At 38.1% G+C, this 21,693-nt stretch overlaps 1 protein-coding gene across 1 annotated transcript in view; it reads left to right on the plus strand.

The window, feature by feature from the left end:
* The window catches only part of FBXL17 (F-box and leucine-rich repeat protein 17), a gene marked incomplete at its 5' end in the record, with an annotated part of 389,687 nt that overhangs the window by 330,254 nt on the left and 37,740 nt on the right, over window positions 1–21,693 (plus strand). The window contains one exon of the mRNA XM_010843793.1: window positions 11,995–12,071. Coding sequence (XP_010842095.1) covers window positions 11,995–12,071 — 77 coding nt within the window. The remainder of the gene's footprint in view (window positions 1–11,994; window positions 12,072–21,693) is intronic.

Raw genomic sequence — 21,693 nt, forward strand, 5'->3', positions numbered from 1 at the left:
TGAAGGAGATCAGCCCTGGGATTTCTTTGGAAGGAATGATGCTAAAGCTGAAACTCCAGTACTTTGGCCACCTCATGCGAAGAGTTGACTCATTGGAAAAGACTCTGATGCTGGGAGGGATTGGGGGCAGGAGGAGAAGGGGACGACAGAGGATGAGATGGCTGGATGGCATCACGGACTCGATGGACGTGAGTCTGAGTGAACTCCGGGAGTTGGTGATGGACAGGGAGGCCTGGCGTGCTGCGATTCATGGGGTCGCAAAGAGTCAGACACGACTGAGCAACTGAACTGAGTGAACTGATACTGTATACATAAAGTAACAGTTACCAGCTGCATGGATTAGGGCCTGATATCTTCGGGGGCCATTACTCAGCCTACCACAGGCGTTTGTTTTTAATGTGCCAGGTTCTGTGCTAGGGCCTGGGTAACAATAATTAGCAGTTAATCGCTTACTCTTTGCTAGATGCTGTCCTATGTGCTTTACATTCTTTTTTTTTTTTTAACTAAGGAAAAAATTGATTTGGTTTAACATAAACTTACTGGAGCATACATTTCTTCCTTGTATATGTCAACTAGTGAAGCCCTAAAGTGTTAGTTTTCTGAGAAACGTACTTTAGAAAATTCTATTCAGTCCTAAATAACCCTGTCTTATTTGTGTGGAAGATAAACTGACAAGACTGTGAATTCTCTTTGTGAAGAGACTTGTGTTCTCCATCTTTGTATCCATATAGTTAGGGGCAGAATAAGGGTTAATAAATGTTTATTGAGTAACAAAAAGCACTTTTGCAAACATTATGAAATGTAACTTTTACAAAATCCATGGAAGTAGGTATTGTAATTTCCAGAATTTTCCTGAAAAGACTTAGGGAAGTTGAATTACATTCCCAACCCTAAGACTGTCTCTTATACACACATACACAAAAACTGTGACATTCTGAGCATCTGAAACATATTTCCACTGTCCATAACTGATTTTGTATAATAAACATTAAGTTTTTGTAAAATTTTAATACAGCTATGTATCATGTTTTATTATTGCATTATCAGTCATGTGTAATATACTTTAAAACTTTTAACTCTTTTTTTTAACCATTCCAGTATTAATTTTTAAATTTTTATCATGTGTAATAAACTTTTAAACTTAAGTCTTTTTTTACCATTCCATTATTTATTTTTTAAACTTTTATCTTGCTTTGGAGAATAGCCAGTTAACAATGTTGGATAGTTTCAGGTAGACAGCAGAGGGACTCGGCCATATGTGTACATGTAGAGGCCATTTTCATGTGAATTAAGTCCACAGTGGTATTAAGAAATGGGAGGAAATTTTCTAAATAATACAGACTATTTTAACACGTTCTCAAAACTTCGCCCTTTCCCCAGAAATATGTCATGTCTGTCTAGTCTTTTTGTAGCTTCTTTTGAACATCAGATTTTTAAAAACTCACTGATATTACAAATTGTATAAATAACCATACCTTCCTCTTTACTTTTGCTCCTTGAAAGTTTCTTCCAAAATCTTGTTCTAGTCCCAGAGGCTAACGTGTCCCTGACTTCATCACTTTGCGGTCCGCGTTTCCCACCTTCTTGCTCCTCGAATATTTCTTTGCATTTCCATGTGCATTTCAAGAGAAATGAGGCTGTTTATGAGTGAACAGATAACATGAACTCAGGCTCCTTAGTGATTACTGAATATACGAATATATTATTGCATATGTTACGTATAACAACTGGTTACATTATAGAGATATGGCTATATGTTGTATATATTGTTTTTCTTTTTTTCCTCTTTATAATATTTTTTGAACAACCTTAAATCAAGCCCATACTTCAACTGACTTGCCCCTGAGTATATATTATATTCACTGCTTTGCTTATCCTGTTACCCTTTATATTTTCTTTCACCTTTTTCAAAGTATGATGCAGTACTGAATCAATACTAATTTTCTCAAAGCCCCCAATTTTGCCAAATGGCCTAAGAGTGTTGTGTGTGTGATGAGCACGCGCTTACCTTTCAATAATGGATCACAAAAAGGAATTCGTTCTCTAACTTCTCTCATTCCCAGGACAGCACCTCCTATACCCTCAGTAACCGCAGGAACACACAGGAATCTACTGGCCCCAAGCTCATTTACCTGACATCCCTTTCAAATGTCTAGCAGCGTTCTCGACTCTTTACTGCCCTAAGGACCTTTGAAAACAATCAGCTATCCCCTTTTCACCTCTCAGTCTTCCTTTGAATACCAGAATATATTTCTTTATTTCCTTGGGTACTTAAGAAAAGTTTTTTTCTGTATAGAGCAGAAATATTAATGCTGTTACTGCATTTTGCTGCATGGTTTGTTGATTATGCAGACAGAACAGTAACTATAGTAAGCAAAGGAGCATTTAGAAGCTCGCCAGAGATGGATGTGCTGTTCACTCTGATTTACCTTTTCAAGTAACATGAAGCTGAGGGTAGGATTGGGGGTGTTGCTTGTTCCTGCTCGCTGTCAGACATGATGTTGCCTGCAAGGTGCCCGCTGTCTGAAACAAATAGTGAAATGTGCTGTCTTCCTTCTCCATGCTTCCTTCCTGTCTTGGTTTGCAACTTTCTGCTAGGAGAAAGCGGGTGATGCTTCCCCTTCCGGTTCCCATCAGTCTCAGCACTGGTTTCACCAGCTTCCCACCACTTTCTCCAAGAGCAGAGAGATGTGTTTTCCCTCCGTACGGAACAGACTGAGGACTAGTCCAAGCAAAGCAATCTGAATTTTAGTGATCACAGCACTTCAGGGGCTAGGCTGCTAAAATTCCTTCAAGAAGTGCATTTATAGCAATGAGATATTTGTTAATTGGGAATGGAAAAAATGATATATTAAGAATTGTATTTATAAGTGTTTATATACATGTGTGCATCTATATTACACTATACTACTTTGAATATAAATTAAATTGTTGATAATCAGTTGTTGTCATTGATGGATAAATTAAAGCATTAAGAAAGAATTGTCTAGAAGTATATTTTACAGGCAAATGGACTGTGATTTATTCAAGAATCATTGAAGTGGGCAAGTAAAACTAAGGTTCAGTAGGCTTCCTCTGGAATTTAAAAATCTCATTCTGTTGTATTTAGCTGGATATTATTTGAGAAGGAAATGGGGAGGACTTTGTTTCTCTTATCCTTTAGATAAGTAAAAATGAACAGAAATCAATCGTCATTTTGGGGACTAAACATGTAAACTTTTCATGAGAGGGTTCTAGGTTAATACCTCTTAGTGTCATTTGTAGAAAGACGGGAATTGTTTCTTTTTTATTTTTAAAGAAGTGTAAATGTTATTTCTTTTTCTAAGTGAGAAAGTTGTCTCTCTGTGTAAACATGATCACCAAAAGCTCTAAACGTGATCCACTGCTTCCTCCCCGTGAATCTTACAACAAAGCTTATTTCACCCCTGACATCGCGTCAGTATGTAATGATACGGAAGAAAATAGGAATAAAGCAGTGGCCGTCCCAGAGCTTTGGAAGTAGGTTTTACGAATTCAGCGCTGATGGGATTTAAGCCTCAAAGGGTTCAGAGTTCAATGCAGCTAAGCATCAATAAAGTCCAATTGATGTAGTGCCCTTGTCTTCATCAAGGCCACGTGGTCTTTCCCTTGGTCTCTGAGTGAATATTTGGTAACTTTACTCCCACTCCCCTAGCCCAGAACTCCTTCCTCATACCTTCTTTGTCAGAAACTAAGAAGAAGCCTTCACCATTTTCTTCTCCCAAATTGCAGGATTAATTAGTTTTCTCTAATTGTACTTAAATTAACTATACAGTTATTTTATTGGCTTTTGATCGGGCCAGAAATTTGCTAAGCTTAAACATTAAGGACAAGGTACAGACTTCCCGAGTATGAATGCTTAAAGCACGTGGGAAACAGTTGTAAGGGAGAAGCTTAACCTGCCTTCTTTGAGTCTTCCTACAGCTATCTAACATTACTGAAATAAATTTTAAAAGACACAAGTAAATGGAGTGGTGGATAACATTTGTGATTATATTAAATATTGTAACAATGTCAAAAAAAAAAAACAAACAAAGATATCCAGTTAGGTACCCTCTTCATTGCATTTTAAAGTAAATATGTATTTTTTTCATATTACTGAAACCATTTTCTCAAACAGAATTTTGAGTGGTACATTGGAAGGTTGGGAAATATTGTCAGGAGCAGTAAAACCATTCTTTATCTTCCAGACAGTGTCCTTACCTGCTTTGTCTCAGTCTTCTGGGAATTTGGCTGATCCAAAAAGGGATTCTGTGCCTTCCCAAGTGAGAAGGAGACCTTTTGTCAGCATCTTGTCTGAGTTGACTCCAGGGCTACACAGGTCATAGGAGGTCTGTGTTGAACATCAGTCTTTGGCTCTATCACAAAACTGGTATTGAAGTGCAGGCCAGCTCCCCGAGTGCAGAGGTTAAAGAGGCAATTAGTCACTACAAAGCCTTGTGGCATCTTCTGGTAAGGAAGTATTTAACTCTTTCCTGAATGATGCCTAAAATCGCATCTTCAGAATACTCTTATAGTCCACGCAAATAATTTTGTCTTCTTCATTTTAAATTAAAGGTGCGCTCAATGTTTGTGGAATTGGGGCTTTCTCATCAGTAGTGAAAGCAGTACGGGCAATGGAGGTGGAGACGGGCAGGGAGATTATCCACTGGATGTTTCATATTCCGTCTAAATTTCATATTAGCCGTTTGGAAGCCTAGCAAGTCTCTCTGGAATATTTCTAGCTTTACCACTGACGTTCTTATTTATTGTTGCAGGAGGCAGGTAGGAGTTGGAACTTGCCAGAATTTTGCCTGCCTTCTTTTCAGAAAAGGAATGGCCTCTAATGAACCACAGGCCACTGAACTGGACTAACCATAGTTTAACCTATAAAAACTATAGTTTTTACATTCCTGTTTTCTTTTTAAGGCCCGGGCTTTTGCTTCCACACAGTAAATGTTTGTAACATATAGGAGAATAGAATCTTCTCTTCCATCCTTTATCTTAAAATATGCCAGAATACCATAAACATAGCACCAGTTTTAACTGTATGAACATTGTGCCCAAACTCCCCCAGAGATATTGGCTGTAAATTCATGGAAACTCAAAAACCTTTAAGGATGGAGGAGATCTCTTAACTTTTCTCATTTTAAAGTAAATGCATTTTTCCCCCCATCGAGGAATGACTAAACTGCTGAATTAGGAAACCTTACCTTTAAAGTTTCCCCTTCGCTTCTAACATTTCCTTCAGTCCTGAAATATGACTCTTTCCACTTGATTTTCAGTAGATACAGAGATAGTGATAAGGTTTTTCTGCTGCTGGGGATGAACATTAATATCAGCCATAGCAGCAAAAATAAATAGTAGTTGATCTATCAAGGTTATAAGTATTATGTCCATCATTTTATAATCATGCGGCTTTCTGATTAGATCTTTTAACATTTCTATCACATAGTTTGCACTTAATAAAACCTTGTTGAAATAAATAGGTAAGTACTTAGAAATTTTTTTCTGCTTCTTGAATATTTGGAGGCATGCTTAGAAAAAGTTAGCTCGAGTTATTATATAAAGGTCTAGTGTAGCTGCAGTTAAAGGATGGAACAATGACTAAAATTAAAAACAAGACGTTTGGATGAGTGGATCTGAAGTATTAAAGCCAGAGCCAAGTTTATCCAAATGTGTTAGTTTGCTTCCCTCTCCCCCACCCTCTTGCTTTGGGAAGACGTTTAACCATTTTGTTTCTCAGCAGCTTAAGGACAATGTGCTTTTAAAAAAAAACACAGGCTTTATTCTATTTGAAAAACATTTTTGAAGTTCTCTGGACACATTCCTATTACATTAAACATGTCTTGCTATATAAATGAGGAAACAAAATAGTCCCGTAAGAGCTGGTTTGTGATGGTCACTCCTCAATATGTTAGAAGTATTCTTTTGTTCTCTTACTGCTCCTCTTTCAGTGCTGTCTCCTGGGCTCTTACTCTCCAGTTAGGAAACCTTCCCGATGCTGGGGGTGGCTGGAGAAGAGTGGCCCAGAAAGGGCCTGCAGGTGTCGGCATCTGCTGTGCCCCCTTCTCAGGCGCAACAGCACCTCTTTCAGCAGAGTTGCAGACCCATAGAACTTAACACTGCAGTAACATTTCAGTTTACAGGCTGCTTACTGTGGTAATTAAAAACAAGCAAACTACTCTCCTCATTTTGTAACCTTTCACTGTCTCTGTGTGACCAAATAGGCATCAGTTTTCCACTGTTTAAATAGCAAATTTCTAAATTAATCTTAGATTCACTAATCAGATATTGGCTTTCCAGAGAATAACATTTGGTAAGTGAGAACTTAATGACTATCCCAAGATAATTGTTGTAACTGGTGAGCTGGTGACATTTTTCATGTGGCTCCCAGTCTTCGCCCCTGAGGTATATTAGGAATGTGTTTTGAACAAACGCTTTAGTGTTTTAATTGCAAGTCAGCTTTAAAAAAAAAAAATCTCTCTTGCAATAAACATCTCTTCTGTGAGATTATCTTTAGATGTTTGTATGAAAAATTGACTTAAATATATATCTGATACTGTGCTGTTAAAGGATAAAACAGAAGGACATTTACAAGAAAGTGTACCATAAAATACAAAGGGTACTCAGCGCACCACTTGACGCCATGTGTCACTTTCCCAAAATAGTCTTCCATTTGTCCTTAGGTGCATTTCTTTAAAGATAAAATAACCATTTCGTGCTCCGTAAAGTTAAGGTGTTGTGTTACTGGAAAATGTGCCTGTTAATGGAATGTTTATAAATGAAATTATATTCACATATAAGTAGAAAGGTACTATTTGTTAATTCTTGAATTGATTCATCTTGTAAATGTTTAACTGTAAATTTATCTTCTTTAACATAGAAATATTTTATATCATACACATTCTGAAAGCAGGATATACCTGTAAATCATGCCCATTCATTCACTGCACTGAGATTGGATTATTCCCCAGTAAAACTTGATTTGAGGCTTTAGAAAAAATCAATCAAATATCATTATTCTTTGTGTAAGATGCCAAATTGTGTTTTGGTGACCTCTGCTACCGTTTAAACGACCTGTATGTGAGTGAGTTGGGACGAGCTTCATAGCACAGAATTGGACAAGGTTCACTCCCCTGTTTCTCTTTTTAGATTTTGTGCCTCCTTTTTATTCCTTTTTCTGTTGTTTGTGTGTGTGTTGCAGCCTCGTCTGCTACGCCACTTACAGTAAATATAATCCAGGGTGGCTTGTTGGCTTGTCTAGTTTCAGGAAATGATGAAACTGGAGTTCTATTCCTGAAGCCCCCAAATAGATCGCTTTTTGATGTGTTTGCATTTCAGGAGTTTCCAGGTTTGATCTACATGTTTATTCAGCTTGAAGCTTACCTAGCTCCCTGTTGCAGTTACTCGCCAATGGCTTTACAGCGCTATTCGTGCTTTTTGTTTTAATCCGTAGGGTGGTTTTTGTCTTGTTGCATTTTTTCTTCTGCTTGCAGATATGTCTATTATTCAAATATAAAAGTGACTTAGGAAAGAACATCCTAAAGTTTACTTAGAAATTCACCAAGCCACATGCTAATGCATCTCTAATGGGGACATTTCTTTTCACACCTCTGAGGTGATTGAGCCTGTCCTTTAAAGTGAGATTTGCAAACCAGTGTCTGGCAGCTCCAATTAGCTTCTTTTGGATGTGAAGCACATCACAAACAGTAACAAGGTCTCCTAGGACGCTCCTCTTGCAAGCAGCGTAGTCATATTTCCTCATTAGTTCTTTCCAATTGTCACTAATGCCACGCTCCAGCTTTTGAGTGGGAGACAAAAAACATAAAAATTTGGTATGTATGTAGAATGGGCCATTGTTTTCCATAATTCGAGCTCTTTTGAATTCCTTTGATAGTTTTGAAGCTTACACAGCTTAATTCATTAACCTTTACCCTTCACATAAATCAGGTGATTAAGAATCTATTGCTAAGGAGACAGCGTTTTCCTGAAACTAAGTAATGCCTTCTCTTCTTTTAAGGAAAAACCTATATTGCTCACAAAAGTAACCTTTTTGTTGTTTTTCATATTTCATCAAATGTTTCAAGTATATTTTAGAACATTATCAAAAGCAAGTGAGCATAAAATCACATTATTATAAAAAATTATTGTGAGTTCTTTGGGTAGCTGGGAGCAGGTTTTCTGGCCCTTTTCAGTATTCTAACAGAGTTTATATATATATGTACTCAACAGCTGTTACTCAAGAATTTACAATGGGTGCAATTTTTTTATTCTATTCAGAACCCTGCCAAAACGTAAAAGCAAGAAAATAATCTGAGAGGAGGCAATTCAGAAGGAGCTAAAATGTATGTAAATGAACCTAGGACGTTTGATTGGAGAAGCTTCTCAGAGAGGCCCTCATTTTTATGAAGAATGGTACTGTGGGACTCTGAAGAAGATAGGGGCGTCTGTGGTTTCGTGGAGCTGAGGACAGAATGTACATCTTCCCATTCTTCATTCACTCTTGTTAAGACGTGCCTCCTCTTACTTCTCAGAACTCAGGGAGATGGTTTAGTAGGCTCGTGTTTGATGTTCACAGGCTCCTTTAACGGTATTTGATACTCTTCTGCATCTTCCACTTGGCATATTCCTATATTAGGAATTTTTCTTGGTAATGTTAGAGATTATTCCTTTCTCGAAGGACCTTGTTCTTTCCCCAAGTTTTATAATTCCTTGGGTTGTCGTGCATGTAGTAGGGTCTTTGAATGCATTGACCCATAGAGAATGGTGGTCATGTGGTATTCTGAGGTTCATCCTTAGGGAGGGCAGGGACGGGGTGGGTGAGTGGGCAGATTTTGAATTCTGAATTCTGAGTTTAGGAATTCATGGCTTACCCCTGGGGACAAACTATGATTTATCACTGAGATTAATGAATATTCTCCTTTTCATTATCTGTGAATAGGCAAGGGGATTGTGAAGCAAAGGTTTTAAATGTGGTCTTTGGTTCTTTTGTGTTCCTGCACACAGACTGTGACTTTGCAAACATTTCTGTCTCTTTTTGGTATCATTTTAAACACCTCTTAAAATTTACATGAATACCTGTAGTCAGAATGTTTAAGTAATTACTAAAGCTTTGCCTCCTTTTTTTGTTGCCTGCATACAGTCTATACAGTGAGCTGGGAAATGCTCTGATGTTAAGTCCTGACTAAAGAGCATGACTGGGCTTCCCTGCTGACTCAGGGTAAAGAATCCGCCTGCAATGTAGGAGACCCCAGTTTGACTCCTGAGTCGGGAAGATTCCCTGGAGAAGGGAATGGCAATCCACTCCAGTATTCTTGCCTGGAGAATCCCATGGACAGAGGAGCCTGGTTAGCTACAGTCCATGGGGTTGTGAAGAGTCGGACACGACCGAGCAAGTACCCTTCACTTCAGACACTAGCCAGGAACCAGACGTGGGGTTCCATTTTCCACCAGTTTGCACTAACAGGATAACACGAACCACTTCCATTTCCAACTGTCAAAAAAAATAGCTATTTTACCTATTTATTTGAACCATCAATTTGCTGTTAGTATGATACTGAGCTTCAGTCCAGGTTCACAAGAACTTGGGACTTCTCAAAGATCACATCTGTGAAATATGTGATATTTAATTTAAAAAATAACAAATTTTGCTAAAAATCTTCCAAGGAACATTTTATTTTCCCTCTATGAATTCCTTTTTGAGGAACAGCTTTATGTTGCACATAACTTTTAGCACTGGTTGTGATTACAGGATAATTAAAAGTATTTGGAAAACCTTATGTAGCTGAACTTTTTAAAACAGAGCAAAAATCCTATGTGATCCTTTGTAAAAGTAAAATGCTCTTCTCTTATATTTCTCTGAAACATATATACTCTTTATTTCTTAATCATGTGTTTTCTCTTGGCTGTTGCCTCTTGAGTAAGCTAAATATATTTGTGTTATCTATTCATAATAACTTTTCTCTCTCACATAGGGGGGAAACCTGATGCTCGTGGCCTTTCATCATTTTTAGGACAGTTTCTATCCAGTGATTGATTATCTTATTTTATGTGAATACCAGTTCTTGTTGCCTATGAAATAGCATTTGATCTGGCTTGTACAGGGAAATCAATTTGTGTTATTTGCCGTCTGTAGTCTGCCCTGTGTGTCTGTTATGGTCACGTGTGCTCGTAGCATATCTGATACAGGATCAGCTGCTGAGAACACAGATAGGACATTGTGTTTGTTTAGATTTTTTTTCCATAATCAGGTGTTTTGAACTATTTGAAAAGACCGTGAAAACAAAATAAATGATGGGAACACATTTCTGCACTAATGTTTCATTTTGTGGTCATACAACATGTTGGATCTGCTAACTTTTTTGGAAGGTGATGGAGACGGACAGAGAGCTATGCATGGCAGAAAGTAGACTTTTTTTTAACTATTTATGGTGTTATAACCAAGCAGGGCCTTTATTTTTATCCTTAGGATATGAAAATCAGTTTTTAAAGTCATATGTAAAACATGATTGTTGCCTGTAGTTAGTTTCATTTCTGCTTTTATTTTTCTTTTTTAAGACTTTATTCAAATATTACATTAAAGTCAAATGATGTAGAATTAGGTTTAAAAATTTCCCTTCATAATAAGCTATATCAATCATAATTACATTGTTACTGTTTTAAGTTTTCTATTGTAACCATGGAACAGCTTACCCATTTTTTATAATAAATCTTTTTTTTTTAATAGCCAAAAAAAATGTTTATTCAGTTAGTCTGAGGAACTTAGAAATGTTTATCATTCTATTAAGACAATATTCTATAAAAATATTTTTAAAAGAAAAATATGTCTTCTCTATAACTAATTTAACCTTCAGTAATGAATTATGTGAAGTAAAATTGTATAAAATTTCCTGACATTTTATGAAGATACCTACAAATAAGCCAGACAGCAAATAAAATATCTAAAAGACAGAGATGGATACTCAGTAATTTTTTGATGGATTATACACATAGGTATCAAATTACTTGATCCTTAACTTCCTAGAAAAGGTTAATGACTCTTTTTGCTTTTACCCTTTTACTTAACTGTTGTTTATAAAGATTAAAACTGGGACTGCATTGAAGGACGCACATGCTTATGTGTCAGTTTGATTGTACAGGGTTTTCTGATATTACAGGGGACTGAATCATCAGATAGATAGTGTTTTTAATCATTGTTTATAAAGTTCATTGAGTTTTGTGTTACATGTTCCACTGTGGACATTAGAGCAGGGTGCACCGCTCAAAATTTTAACTTAAATGAAACCAGAAGAGACTTTAAATCTTACATATCTATATTATTTACATGGCCTGTATATATGCAACAATTCATCTAAAACATTAATAGTAAAACTAGGGAAAATATTTTAATATTCTTCTTTAATCAGTGTCACAGATTTTTAAAACATTTTTATGTTGAATAAAATTTCACAAATGTATATCAGTGTGATCAAACTCCACCATTAAAAATTAAACCGTGAGCAATATTACATTCACTTATAATGAGCCAGTTCCCTTCGCAGGAATCGAACTGGGGTCTCCTGCATTGCTAGTGGATTCTTTACCAGCTGAGCTACCAGGGAATCCCTTATAATGAGCATCCATGTTTCACAGTTTCATTACTTTTTTTAATGTAATTGATAAATATTCATTATATAGCATATGTTTACTAATCTTTTATTACCAAATGTAACAGTGCTGTTTGAGGAATATCTCTTTTTCATCAGTTTAGCTTTACAAGATGCACTAGTCATAAATGTATTTAATTAAGGTCATTTAAGTATTAAAGCACTTGAGTTTAAAAAGCGGGGAATATAATACCTTTTCCCAAAACACCTTGAAAGAGGTTTGTGGAAAGAAGAGAGCTGTGGCATTCATCAGACGCTGGCCTCTTCCTGTTACAGTCGTGGCCAAACTCTTGCTAATTTAACTTGAAACACATTAGTGTAACTCGCCACTTTCTTGTGTGTGTTTCAGGTGTGTGGAGGTCATCGCAAAGGAAGGACAAAACCTGAAAGAGCTGTATTTGGTGTCCTGTAAAATCACAGATTATGGTATGTAATGAGCCATTGTCCTAATCGTCTTCAAGAATAAAAAGGTACAAGATCTTTGAAAGCTTTTTTAAAAAAAAAAATCAAAAGCTACTATCTCATAGACACTGAGCTATATCTTTACTGAGGCAAACTCTGATCATACTGCCCCAAATCAAGAAATCTTGAAATTAGAGCCAGAGTAAAATGAGTATATATATATATCAGTTTTGTCACCACATGAAATCATATATGTACTTGCATAATCACATAGAATTAAAAAGTATGGCTAAAATTTCTATATGATGAAAATATTAGGATAATGAAATATTTGATATAATATAAAGTAATTATTGTGTTGATTTGCTTAATTTATGTCATGTCGAATGCACGCTTGCTCACATTCCAAATGCCAGCCTTCTTAATGCCTTAAATTCTTTAAAACATTGGAAACTTCCAATAGGAAGTTTAGACATATAGGAAGTAAAAGGTATACATTTGTTTGTAAAAGTTTAAATATGTTAATTTTAAATATTCCTTTCAAGTGGAGAAAAGCAAGTTATTATATAAAAATATGAAAAGTATGAAATTGTCCTATTGGAGTAATAAAATAACCCACCTAGGCTTTCCTCTTTTGTTCAGTGCATTATAAATATTTTTTACTATTAATTTGCATATTTAATCTAAATACAGAGTTTTAACTAGATGTTTTTAAATGATTTCCATTTCTCTTTTCTGATTTTTAAATTTGTTTCTTTACATTGGAGAATATGATTTCTACCTTGAAGGAAACTAATAATTCATTATATTGGTTTTTTTTTAACTGTTAATCCAACATATGCTGATAATTGACTCCAATCCTAAGGTATCATACTGGCCTGGATGGGAGAGTTGTATTTTATCAGCTACTAAATTCATCCTTTGGAAAAACTCCATGAAAGCTATAACAAAAAAATAAAAAAGTAACATAAAGGATTTGGCTTAAAGATAACCCTAATTTCTTTTCAGAGTTTATTTTTTAAGAATGGTAAATTTCTTACATGGATTTATCCATACTGTTTCTGGGTTATTGTCTTTTTTCGTAATTATACCATGAGAAAGGAGTGTTTTGGTGTTTTCTTTTTGCTTGTAGTTTGTTTTCTGGTTTGGCATATTAGAGTGCCTCTAAGATACGGTATCTAAAACTTTCAATGCCTCCCTTTTGTCTAGACCTTAGAGTGTTCTCTCTGCCCCAAACCGGGCAGATCCTCAATACCTGTAGATTTGGTAATTAACTAGTACATTCATTCATTCCAAACGCTTTACTTGGCATTCAAAATCCTTTACCAGTAGTCCCCTACCTGCCTCTCCAATCTTACTAATTGCCAGGAGAAGGGTGGACTAAGTTCTTTAGAATGGACCCTTCAAGGCCCGCAATGGAAACTGTTCCTAAAATTACACTTTGTCGCAGTACCAGTAAGTTAGCCAGTGCGAACAAATGTTCCGGAAGTTATGGAAAAGAGGAAACGCTTTAGACCTGGGACAGATGTGGAATCAAGTTCGGTCTTTGTGCCTTGGCCTTCGGGAAGTTCCCTCACGTCTCTGAGGCTGTCTCCTCCCATGTAAACTGACTTCTTGCTCCCGTGTGTTCCTGTCTAATGAGAGCGCAGTGTGTACTGTACTGCTGAGCGAACTTGCTTTCCTGCAGGAGAGGGACAGAGGGAAGACTCACACACGATTCTTCGACCTCCTTTTCTTTCCTGGAAGGAAGGCCTTGGGAGAGGCCTTTGTTGTTGCTGTTGCTATTATGTACTGTTATTGTTTATTGCTATTGTTCAGTGATGTTCTCTTGTTCTGGTGTTCTGAGATTTTAGGTTTTGTTTTTTCCTCCTGGTGAGGTGAAAATTGTGTTAATCCTTTGCCCATGTGGTCTGCCTTTATCCATCTCTCTGAATTATTTAGGTCAGCTCTTGTCAACCCCCTCTGCAGGTTAGGATCACCTGGGGAAGTTGTAAAGCATCATGGTGCTTGAATCTTACACAGGGATTTCAAAATTTCCAGGAGGTGGTGCCCAGGCAATAAAATGTGCCTAGATGATGTCAATGTCAGCCAAAATTGAGAACCACTGACCTAGTCTAGTTGAGAGAAACTAGAAGTGAAAATTTTGAGGATTGTCTCCCTCCATGGAGAAATCTATCATGTTTTTTTTTTCATACCCTCCAGCTCTCAAGCCCTCTGCCCAGCTTGTCTCCCTTCCTTCTCCCTGGGGTTTTAGGTCCTCAGAGGATTTGTGGTGAAAGCCTCTGTGCATCCGTTCTGTTCTTCAAAATGTTGGGGCAAGGTTGAGGTAGAAGGGTAAAGGTCAATAGTTTATGAGATTGTGCCATAATTGCTACATGATTGTAAAATTTAAAAAAAGTACTGAACATTCAGCTCATCTCCCTTCCTCCTTGTACCCTGCCAATAACACATGCACAGTTTTGTCAAAAAGACAGCAGAAATGATTATTCATTGTAACCAGAGAAACGGCATGTTTTTGGAAGTAACTGCTCTACTAGGGGAGGGTGTGATCCTTTGCCCTGTGTTAATTATAAATTTTAAGAAAGAAAAGCAGATGCTGTTTTTCTTCTTTAACTGAATATATATTCTGTAGGATTTTTTTTTTTTTTTGAAGCTACTTAGAAATAGTACAATTTGATGTGCCTGATACCAGGGGAATCTCATCCTTCAAGAGACTACCCTAATTCTCCTTCCTGTTGGTTTGCACATATTCCAGCCAGTCTCCTCCTCACCTCCTTTCCCCTTGGTGTGTTTGTACATGCTCCCAGTACAGTATCCTGAGATTTTTGAAGTTCTTTGCAGGTTGCATCAATTCAGAAACAGCAGCTCGCCTGGCTTATCATTTGTAATTTTTGTCGAGATTCTCACAGGTGTTGAATGTGGTATTTTAGTACTTAGCGACACCTGGCCAGGCTGGTAGGCAGTTATGTTCATTTTAATTGATATATGATATACTTATTATGCAGGAAAGTATCATTCTAATAGGCTTCCTATTCCCCAGATTGAACATAGATCTTTATGGTAAAGGATAACAATTATAAACAAATCAATAATTCAGGCACAGCTGAATGGAAAATACAGTCTTGGGGAATCGCTCCCTAAAGACAAAATAATATTGTCACTCTTCTGTCACTAAACAAATAAATGTTATGGGCTGTTATCACGGGAAAAAAATTCAAACTAAGGTGTCAGGGAGTGAGGTTAGAATTTATCTCACCTTTCTTTAATGATCTGGACTAAGTTGCTTAAGCTTCGAGCTTGTCGTCTGTTAAGCGCATGACAGTGCAGGCCACAAGAGGTGGTGAAAACGGATAAGAAGCGTCTGTGTTTGGCCTGGTGGCGTAGTGGACACTCACTAACTAGCAGTTCTTCCAACTCTAGAATTGTAAGAACTCTCTTTCTGTTTTTCTGAAGAAGAATCAGGCCTCTTCCTCCTCCAAGGCTGGCTTTCTGTTTGTGGGAATCGTTCTTTATAAGTTTGACCTTTATTAGTCCACGCATGCCTAACTGGCTGCCACACGTGAGCTGTCTAAACCATATTGTTCTTTGTAGGGAATGAAAAGAAAGATGCACCAGAAAGTTGAAAATCTTTGTCTCCCTGTCTTAGGCGTCTTCCCTTTGCTTTCTCTGGATTACCTTCATTTTTGTTTGGCTAATTTGGCTCCCCTTATGCTTTTTTTTGTTCTTATAATAATTTGTCATTGAAGAATTTCCAACCTGCCTTTCTGCTTGCCTTCAAATACTTTTCTGTTGAAAAATTCTCCTCCTTCAGAAAGGTATGTCCTTAGGATTAGCGGGAACAGGAGAAGTCAGTGTGTATCATTCATGCCTGCGGAGGTCAGAGCCAGTCTTGGGCAGTAAGGCGGAGACCCTATGGTCTAATAAACGAGATGGATGAAGAAAACCCTTCTCTCAGTTCCCGTCTTGGCAGTGGAGGTCACCAGTGTGACCCCGTGTCAGGGAGCAGACGTAAAAAGGACCCTGGTTTGTGGGTTGTTAGCACATTTCCTTTGACTTCAGCACTCCTGAGAGCACTGCAAATGCACTCTAAGGGATATCTTTCCGCTTCCTGTCTCAAGTTGTCAAATAACCTTTTAATTAAAGAGGACTGGAAACACTCAACTTCTGACCTCGCCGTCTGGGGCCTCCAGGGTCCCTGCTGCCCCCAGGACAGCCCTTGGCCGCCCCTCCTGTGCTCGCCCGGCCCTCTGCCTGCTCCGGGATTGAGAGCCCAACCGCAGGCCTGCCGCGGAAGCTTTTGGGTTACTCTGGGCCAAAGTCACCTCCCAGAAAAGCAGGTGTTCCCGCGATTATCACGTGAGATGCCGTTTCAGCTGGCCTGCCGCGCGACGGACACGATGTGTATATGCATCCTGTCCACAGACACTGCCTCAGTGCCTGCTGTGTGCGGGCCGGTGCTCGAGCGGCCTGCTGGTGTGTGTGCGCCCGGGCCTTCAGTCCTGCGCGGCCCGGAGCACAGCGCCGCCTGCTGATTCCAGAAGGAGGAAAGGAAAAACGGTAATGCGCCTCCTCCTCCTGGACAAGAGAAGTGGCCGGGAGAGCCCGCTGCCCTTCGTCTCCGCCCGGATCTAAGCCTCGCCTCACCCCAGCCTTGCTGACCTTCTAGCGCTCTGGAAAGGTTAATAGGTGGTACGTTCACTACCTTTTCCTGGGATACCAGACCTCTTCAGCTATGAGTTAACCCAAATTAGATCCTGGATACATGATCAAAATAAGCAGCATAAAGGAACAAAAAGAGCTCCCAACAAGCATTCTGGGTTGCACTAGTATCGGAGTGTTTCTTTTTCTGTTTTTTTCTTGCCAAACCAGTGCTGATTCAAGAAGAAAATCTTTACGTGAGAGATAGTTTGGTCCTTTCTTATGCCATCTTATTTTTCATATTATTAGGTATGCATTACATACAGTGATGTTCCATTTAAAATTAAATTCTTGTGTTTTTTCTTTTATGTTTTGTTTCATTTTCAAATTGTAATTCAGACTACTCCAAGATTGTGGGGTAAGATTCGACTCCTTTTGTCAGCAGGAATGACTCTAATAGTTGTAAAGTGACAGAGACAAACTTTAGAAAATAGATTTGCAAGTCAAAAAGAATGCCTTACTGTTTCCTGTTGACTATTCACATTTTCTCTCCATTCTATCATTTAAATATAGATAGCTTTTACCGATTCTAACAAAATAATACTAAAATGCTAAATCTTCTTTTGTTGCAAATTCTCCTTGTTTGTGTGCCCATCTTAAAAGTCATTTCTCTTCACTTGTAATTCTTTTATTCCTGGAGTTCCTCACCGTTGGATTTGTATGTCTACTTTTGTACTTAACAACTGTTATTGTCTTTTTTCTTTCTTTTCAGTAATGGTCATGATTTTTCACCAAAAATTTGGTAATTATAATTTTTAAGAATTATAATTAAAAGAAGCACTTCTTAAGACATTTAAGAAAAGTCTCCCATAACCAATTCAAAGGCCAACTCTAGCTTTGTATGTAATAGAGTTTTTTTAATTAAGAAGTCTTCTAACTTATATTTAAAAGACAAATGGACCAATCTCTATGCTTGCCCTGAACTTTCTTATACCTCCAAATACACTAATGTTGTTGATTCAATTAATTTATTAATTTTTATAGCCAAATACTAAATTTCCATATACAACTTAATTGTTAACTGAAATATTTACTTTTCCACTTTCCTTTTCTCAATTACTTATTAGCATTTTTAAAATAGAAAGCTTGATTTTAATTTTAATTAACTTTTAACTTTAATCTCATGAAGGAGTTCTGTTATAGATAAAAGAAATTTGTTCCAAATCACATAAAAAGTCGTTTTTTCAGAGTGCCTACTTTAGTACCCTTAGTACCCTTCAGTATTCAGACTAAGCATTTATTTTCCTTGAACTGTGCTGTAATATGGTCATTATTGATTATTATCGGTATTATATCAGTAATTAGTAAATCTAAAGGGGACTGCAATAAACACCAAGATAACTGCTGTAATACTAGATTTCTCGTTGCCCACACAAAAAAACAATTTCCTAATGTTTAAGACTTATTGAAACCAGATGTCTTAAGTGGTAGTGAGCTCTTTCTTACAAGAGTTATTCAAACTGAGATAATCTCTTGAAAAGAAGGTGGAAAGTTGGAAGCACTGGGGTAAGGAATTGACCTACATAATGTTTAAATTTCTTTCTAATCCTGGGATGTGTACTGGGCTGGCTCCAATTTTGTTTCATTCAGCAGATGTTTACTGGCTGTGTGCTGGCTGGGCGCTGTAGAGTATACAGAGATGAGTGAGAAGTATATACTCTTACATAGGGAAAGCAGATATAAGCAGTGAGAATGTTTTGAGCAACATGGTGGTGTCAAATTAAAAAAAAAAAAAAAAGGCCCTATGAGGTGTAGGGACTCTGGAGGACAGGGCCATAAGAGACTGAAGTCTTTGGTGGAGGAGGCGTGGAGGACAGATAGGAGAAGGGAGGGCGTTTGAGGTGGTGCAGTCCTAAGGAAGGCTCGGAGCGCGAGCAGGTGTCGGAATGGGTGAGTTTGCGTGCGTTGGTTAATCTAAAGAAAGAGCAGAAATCATCCAAAGTGATTACTTGCACACACGGGCAAATTTTAAAGAAACCTTATGAAAATATTCTAGTTGAAAATTCAGAGTAACTTCCAATTTTCATTTCGACTTTTCCTGTCTTATTCACCATTCCCATGGTAACAACTTCTCTTAACATATATAAAAGGAAACACTACTTTGGGTTCTAACTACTAATCAAGTACCCAGTTCAAATGAAAGAAAATGAAATGTTAATTTTCATATTGGATGTTTTCATTCATTTAATTAAATGTATTCATTTAATTCCCTGAGCACCCTGTTTTAGATATGGACTGTTGGTATTCCAGGTTACAGATGTGGAGACTCAGGTTCACATAATTTGTGAGTAACCGTATAATACTGTGTTGTCGTTCAACCACTAAGTCGTGTCCGACTCTTCGCGACCCCATGGACTCAGCACTTCAGGCTTCCCTGTTCTTCACTATCTCCCGGAGTTTGCTCACATTCATGTCCATTGAGTTGGTGATGCCATCCACCCATTTCATCCTCTGTCATCTCCTTCTCCTCCTGCTGTCAGTCTTTCCCAGCATAAGCATCTTTTCCATTGAGTCAGTTCTTCCCATCAGGTGGCCAAAGTATTGGAGTCTCAGCTTCAACATCAGTCCTTCCAATGAATATTCAGGACTGATCTCCTTTAGGATGGACTGGTTGGATCTCCTTGCAGTCCAAGGGACTGTCAAGAGTCTTCTGCCACACCACAGTTCGAAAGTATCAATTCTTTGGCGCTCAGCCTGGATTCAATAGTAAATCAGTCTCTTGGATAACCAGTCATAGGTCAGTGATGTGCTTAGGAGTATTTATTACTAGAAAGCTTTGTTGGACTGTCCCAGTTGTCAAAGCTTAAATGATGTAACTGAAATTCATGATACCGTGTTTTTTCCATCTTTGTATAAAAAAAAAATATCAAAAAGCAACTACCCAGTGAGATTTGATTATATAGTTACTAACTTGGTAGGTTCAGCGTGCTGACCCACTACAGCTTGTCGTGCTGACCCTGAGCGTTAGTTGCCTTCTGTGGGTAGGCGTTCCTGCGCCAGGAGGTGGAGGCTCTCATGATACTCAGTGTGCGTTCACATATCCAGCAAATGTTCTTAATTTCAAAGTTGTATATAATTCTTCATGAGTTACATTTTTTCTTGCACTCTTTCTAAATTTTTACCAAAAGTTTATGAAGGAAGCATAAATATTATTACTCTTTTTTAATGGATGAGGAAATCGAGCCTATGTAGGTTTTCATTAATTAGCAAAACTGGAACTATAATCTCCCTCTAAATCGTTTACTGGATTATGTGCAGATAACTTCTTAAATTTCCCAGCTTTTCTTATAGAAATGATTTCTTTATTTAAATGATCCTTTAAAAGCAATCCAGCTAATATTAAGTGACGTGATTTCACAGCAGTGTTTAAAGTACAGGTATTGCTAGAGACACACAGTTTTGTGCCATTCCCTGAGGCATCAGCGGTTGCCCTCTTCTTCAGGTTCTTTCTTGAGCCTGAGCTCAGAAGTTCCTGGGATCTCAGTGTCATCACCTGAGTCAGCGCCTCTCAATTCTCTTCGCTCGGGAGAGCCGCTCCCAGGAATGTCCTCTGAGGAGTGAAGGTGGAGCCTCTTCAGTATGGCTCTGCTGTCTGCCTCCTTTATGCTCTTCAGCATCGGTTCCGGTCAGTCGCTCAGTCGTGTCTGACTCTGTGACCCCACGGACTGCAGCACGCCAGGCCTCCCTGTCCATCACCAACTCCCGGGTTCACTCAGACTCACGTCCATTGAGTCAGTGATGCCATCTAACCATCTCATCCTCTGTTGCCCCCTTCTCCTCATGCCTTCAGCCTTTCCCGGAGTCAGGGTCTTTAGCATCAGTGCTCCTCATCTGCTGAGACAGTTCTCGGCGAGCGGGAGCAGACGGGGCAAAGCCCAGGGCCCCACCCTCCCTGCTGCAGTGAACTGGGTCTGTGAGGCCCTTAGGGCCTCCCCTTCCCTTTAACGTGATCTAAGACATTTTACCTCCCTAGCTGTGTTTTTGACTAAACCTCCTTCCCTCTTTCCTGGTTAATTAGCCTATGTAAGACACTTGGCATCTGATATTTATTTGGAAAAAATAAAGTAAAACAAAAACTTCTGCCAGTTTTCCCACTAGAAAACGATAGTAACACTTGTAGCAACATAGAAATTAAACATTAAACTAATTGATTTTACTGTTTGTCGTTCACTAATTAGACTCACATTGTTACACCCATGGATACTGGTAGGATTAAGCCTTACCCAGTCTTTCTCATTTATTAGCAAGATTTCCTTATATTAAGAGCAACTTTCCTTTATTAACTTCTTGGTTTACTTGAGTTCAATTTATATAGGAAAGGAAGGAATAATACATGATTTTTTTCTCTTTATTTACCATTTAAAAATGCTAATTTGGTTTCCAGTGTTCTCCAAGGTGACCAACGAGGAGTTGTTATTTTTGTGTAGGTGTTATTATAATCTCAACGATCCCTTGCAGTTATTCTTTTAATTGTTACTCAGATTGGCCTTCTTTTGGTAGTAGACGCTTCTTTGGGTTGGTTCCCCTGTCCTTTTGACGCTGACTCATTATGTCAAGATGTGCCGGGCTCATCTTGTGCATTTCACGCTGGAGACCTGGCATCACTCGTTTTTCTGAAGAACTTTGGTTCTTTGAATGAATTGGGCTTTTTAAAGAAATTTATCTTCTATGTCTGTGCTGCTCTCTGAGTCTTATATCACTGCATTTTCTGCCTTTCATTCCTCCAGCCTGAAACCTATTTTAGTTCCCATCACAAGTCCAACCTTTCCATTATAAACACAGCAAGTTCAGCCCCCCTGGGTTTTAGAGAATCCTCATTTAGGGATTCTCAACACACTAGGAACTTCTAGTTCTATATACAGGAACACCTCATTTTATTTTGCTTAGCTTTATTGCATGTTGTAGACACTGCAGTTTTTACACACGGGAGGTTTGTGGCAACCCTCTG

Source organism: Bison bison, unplaced genomic scaffold (assembly GCF_000754665.1).
Source record: "Bison bison bison isolate TAMUID 2011002044 unplaced genomic scaffold, Bison_UMD1.0 scf7180017864189, whole genome shotgun sequence".
Classification (NCBI taxonomy): Eukaryota; Metazoa; Chordata; class Mammalia; order Artiodactyla; family Bovidae; genus Bison; species Bison bison.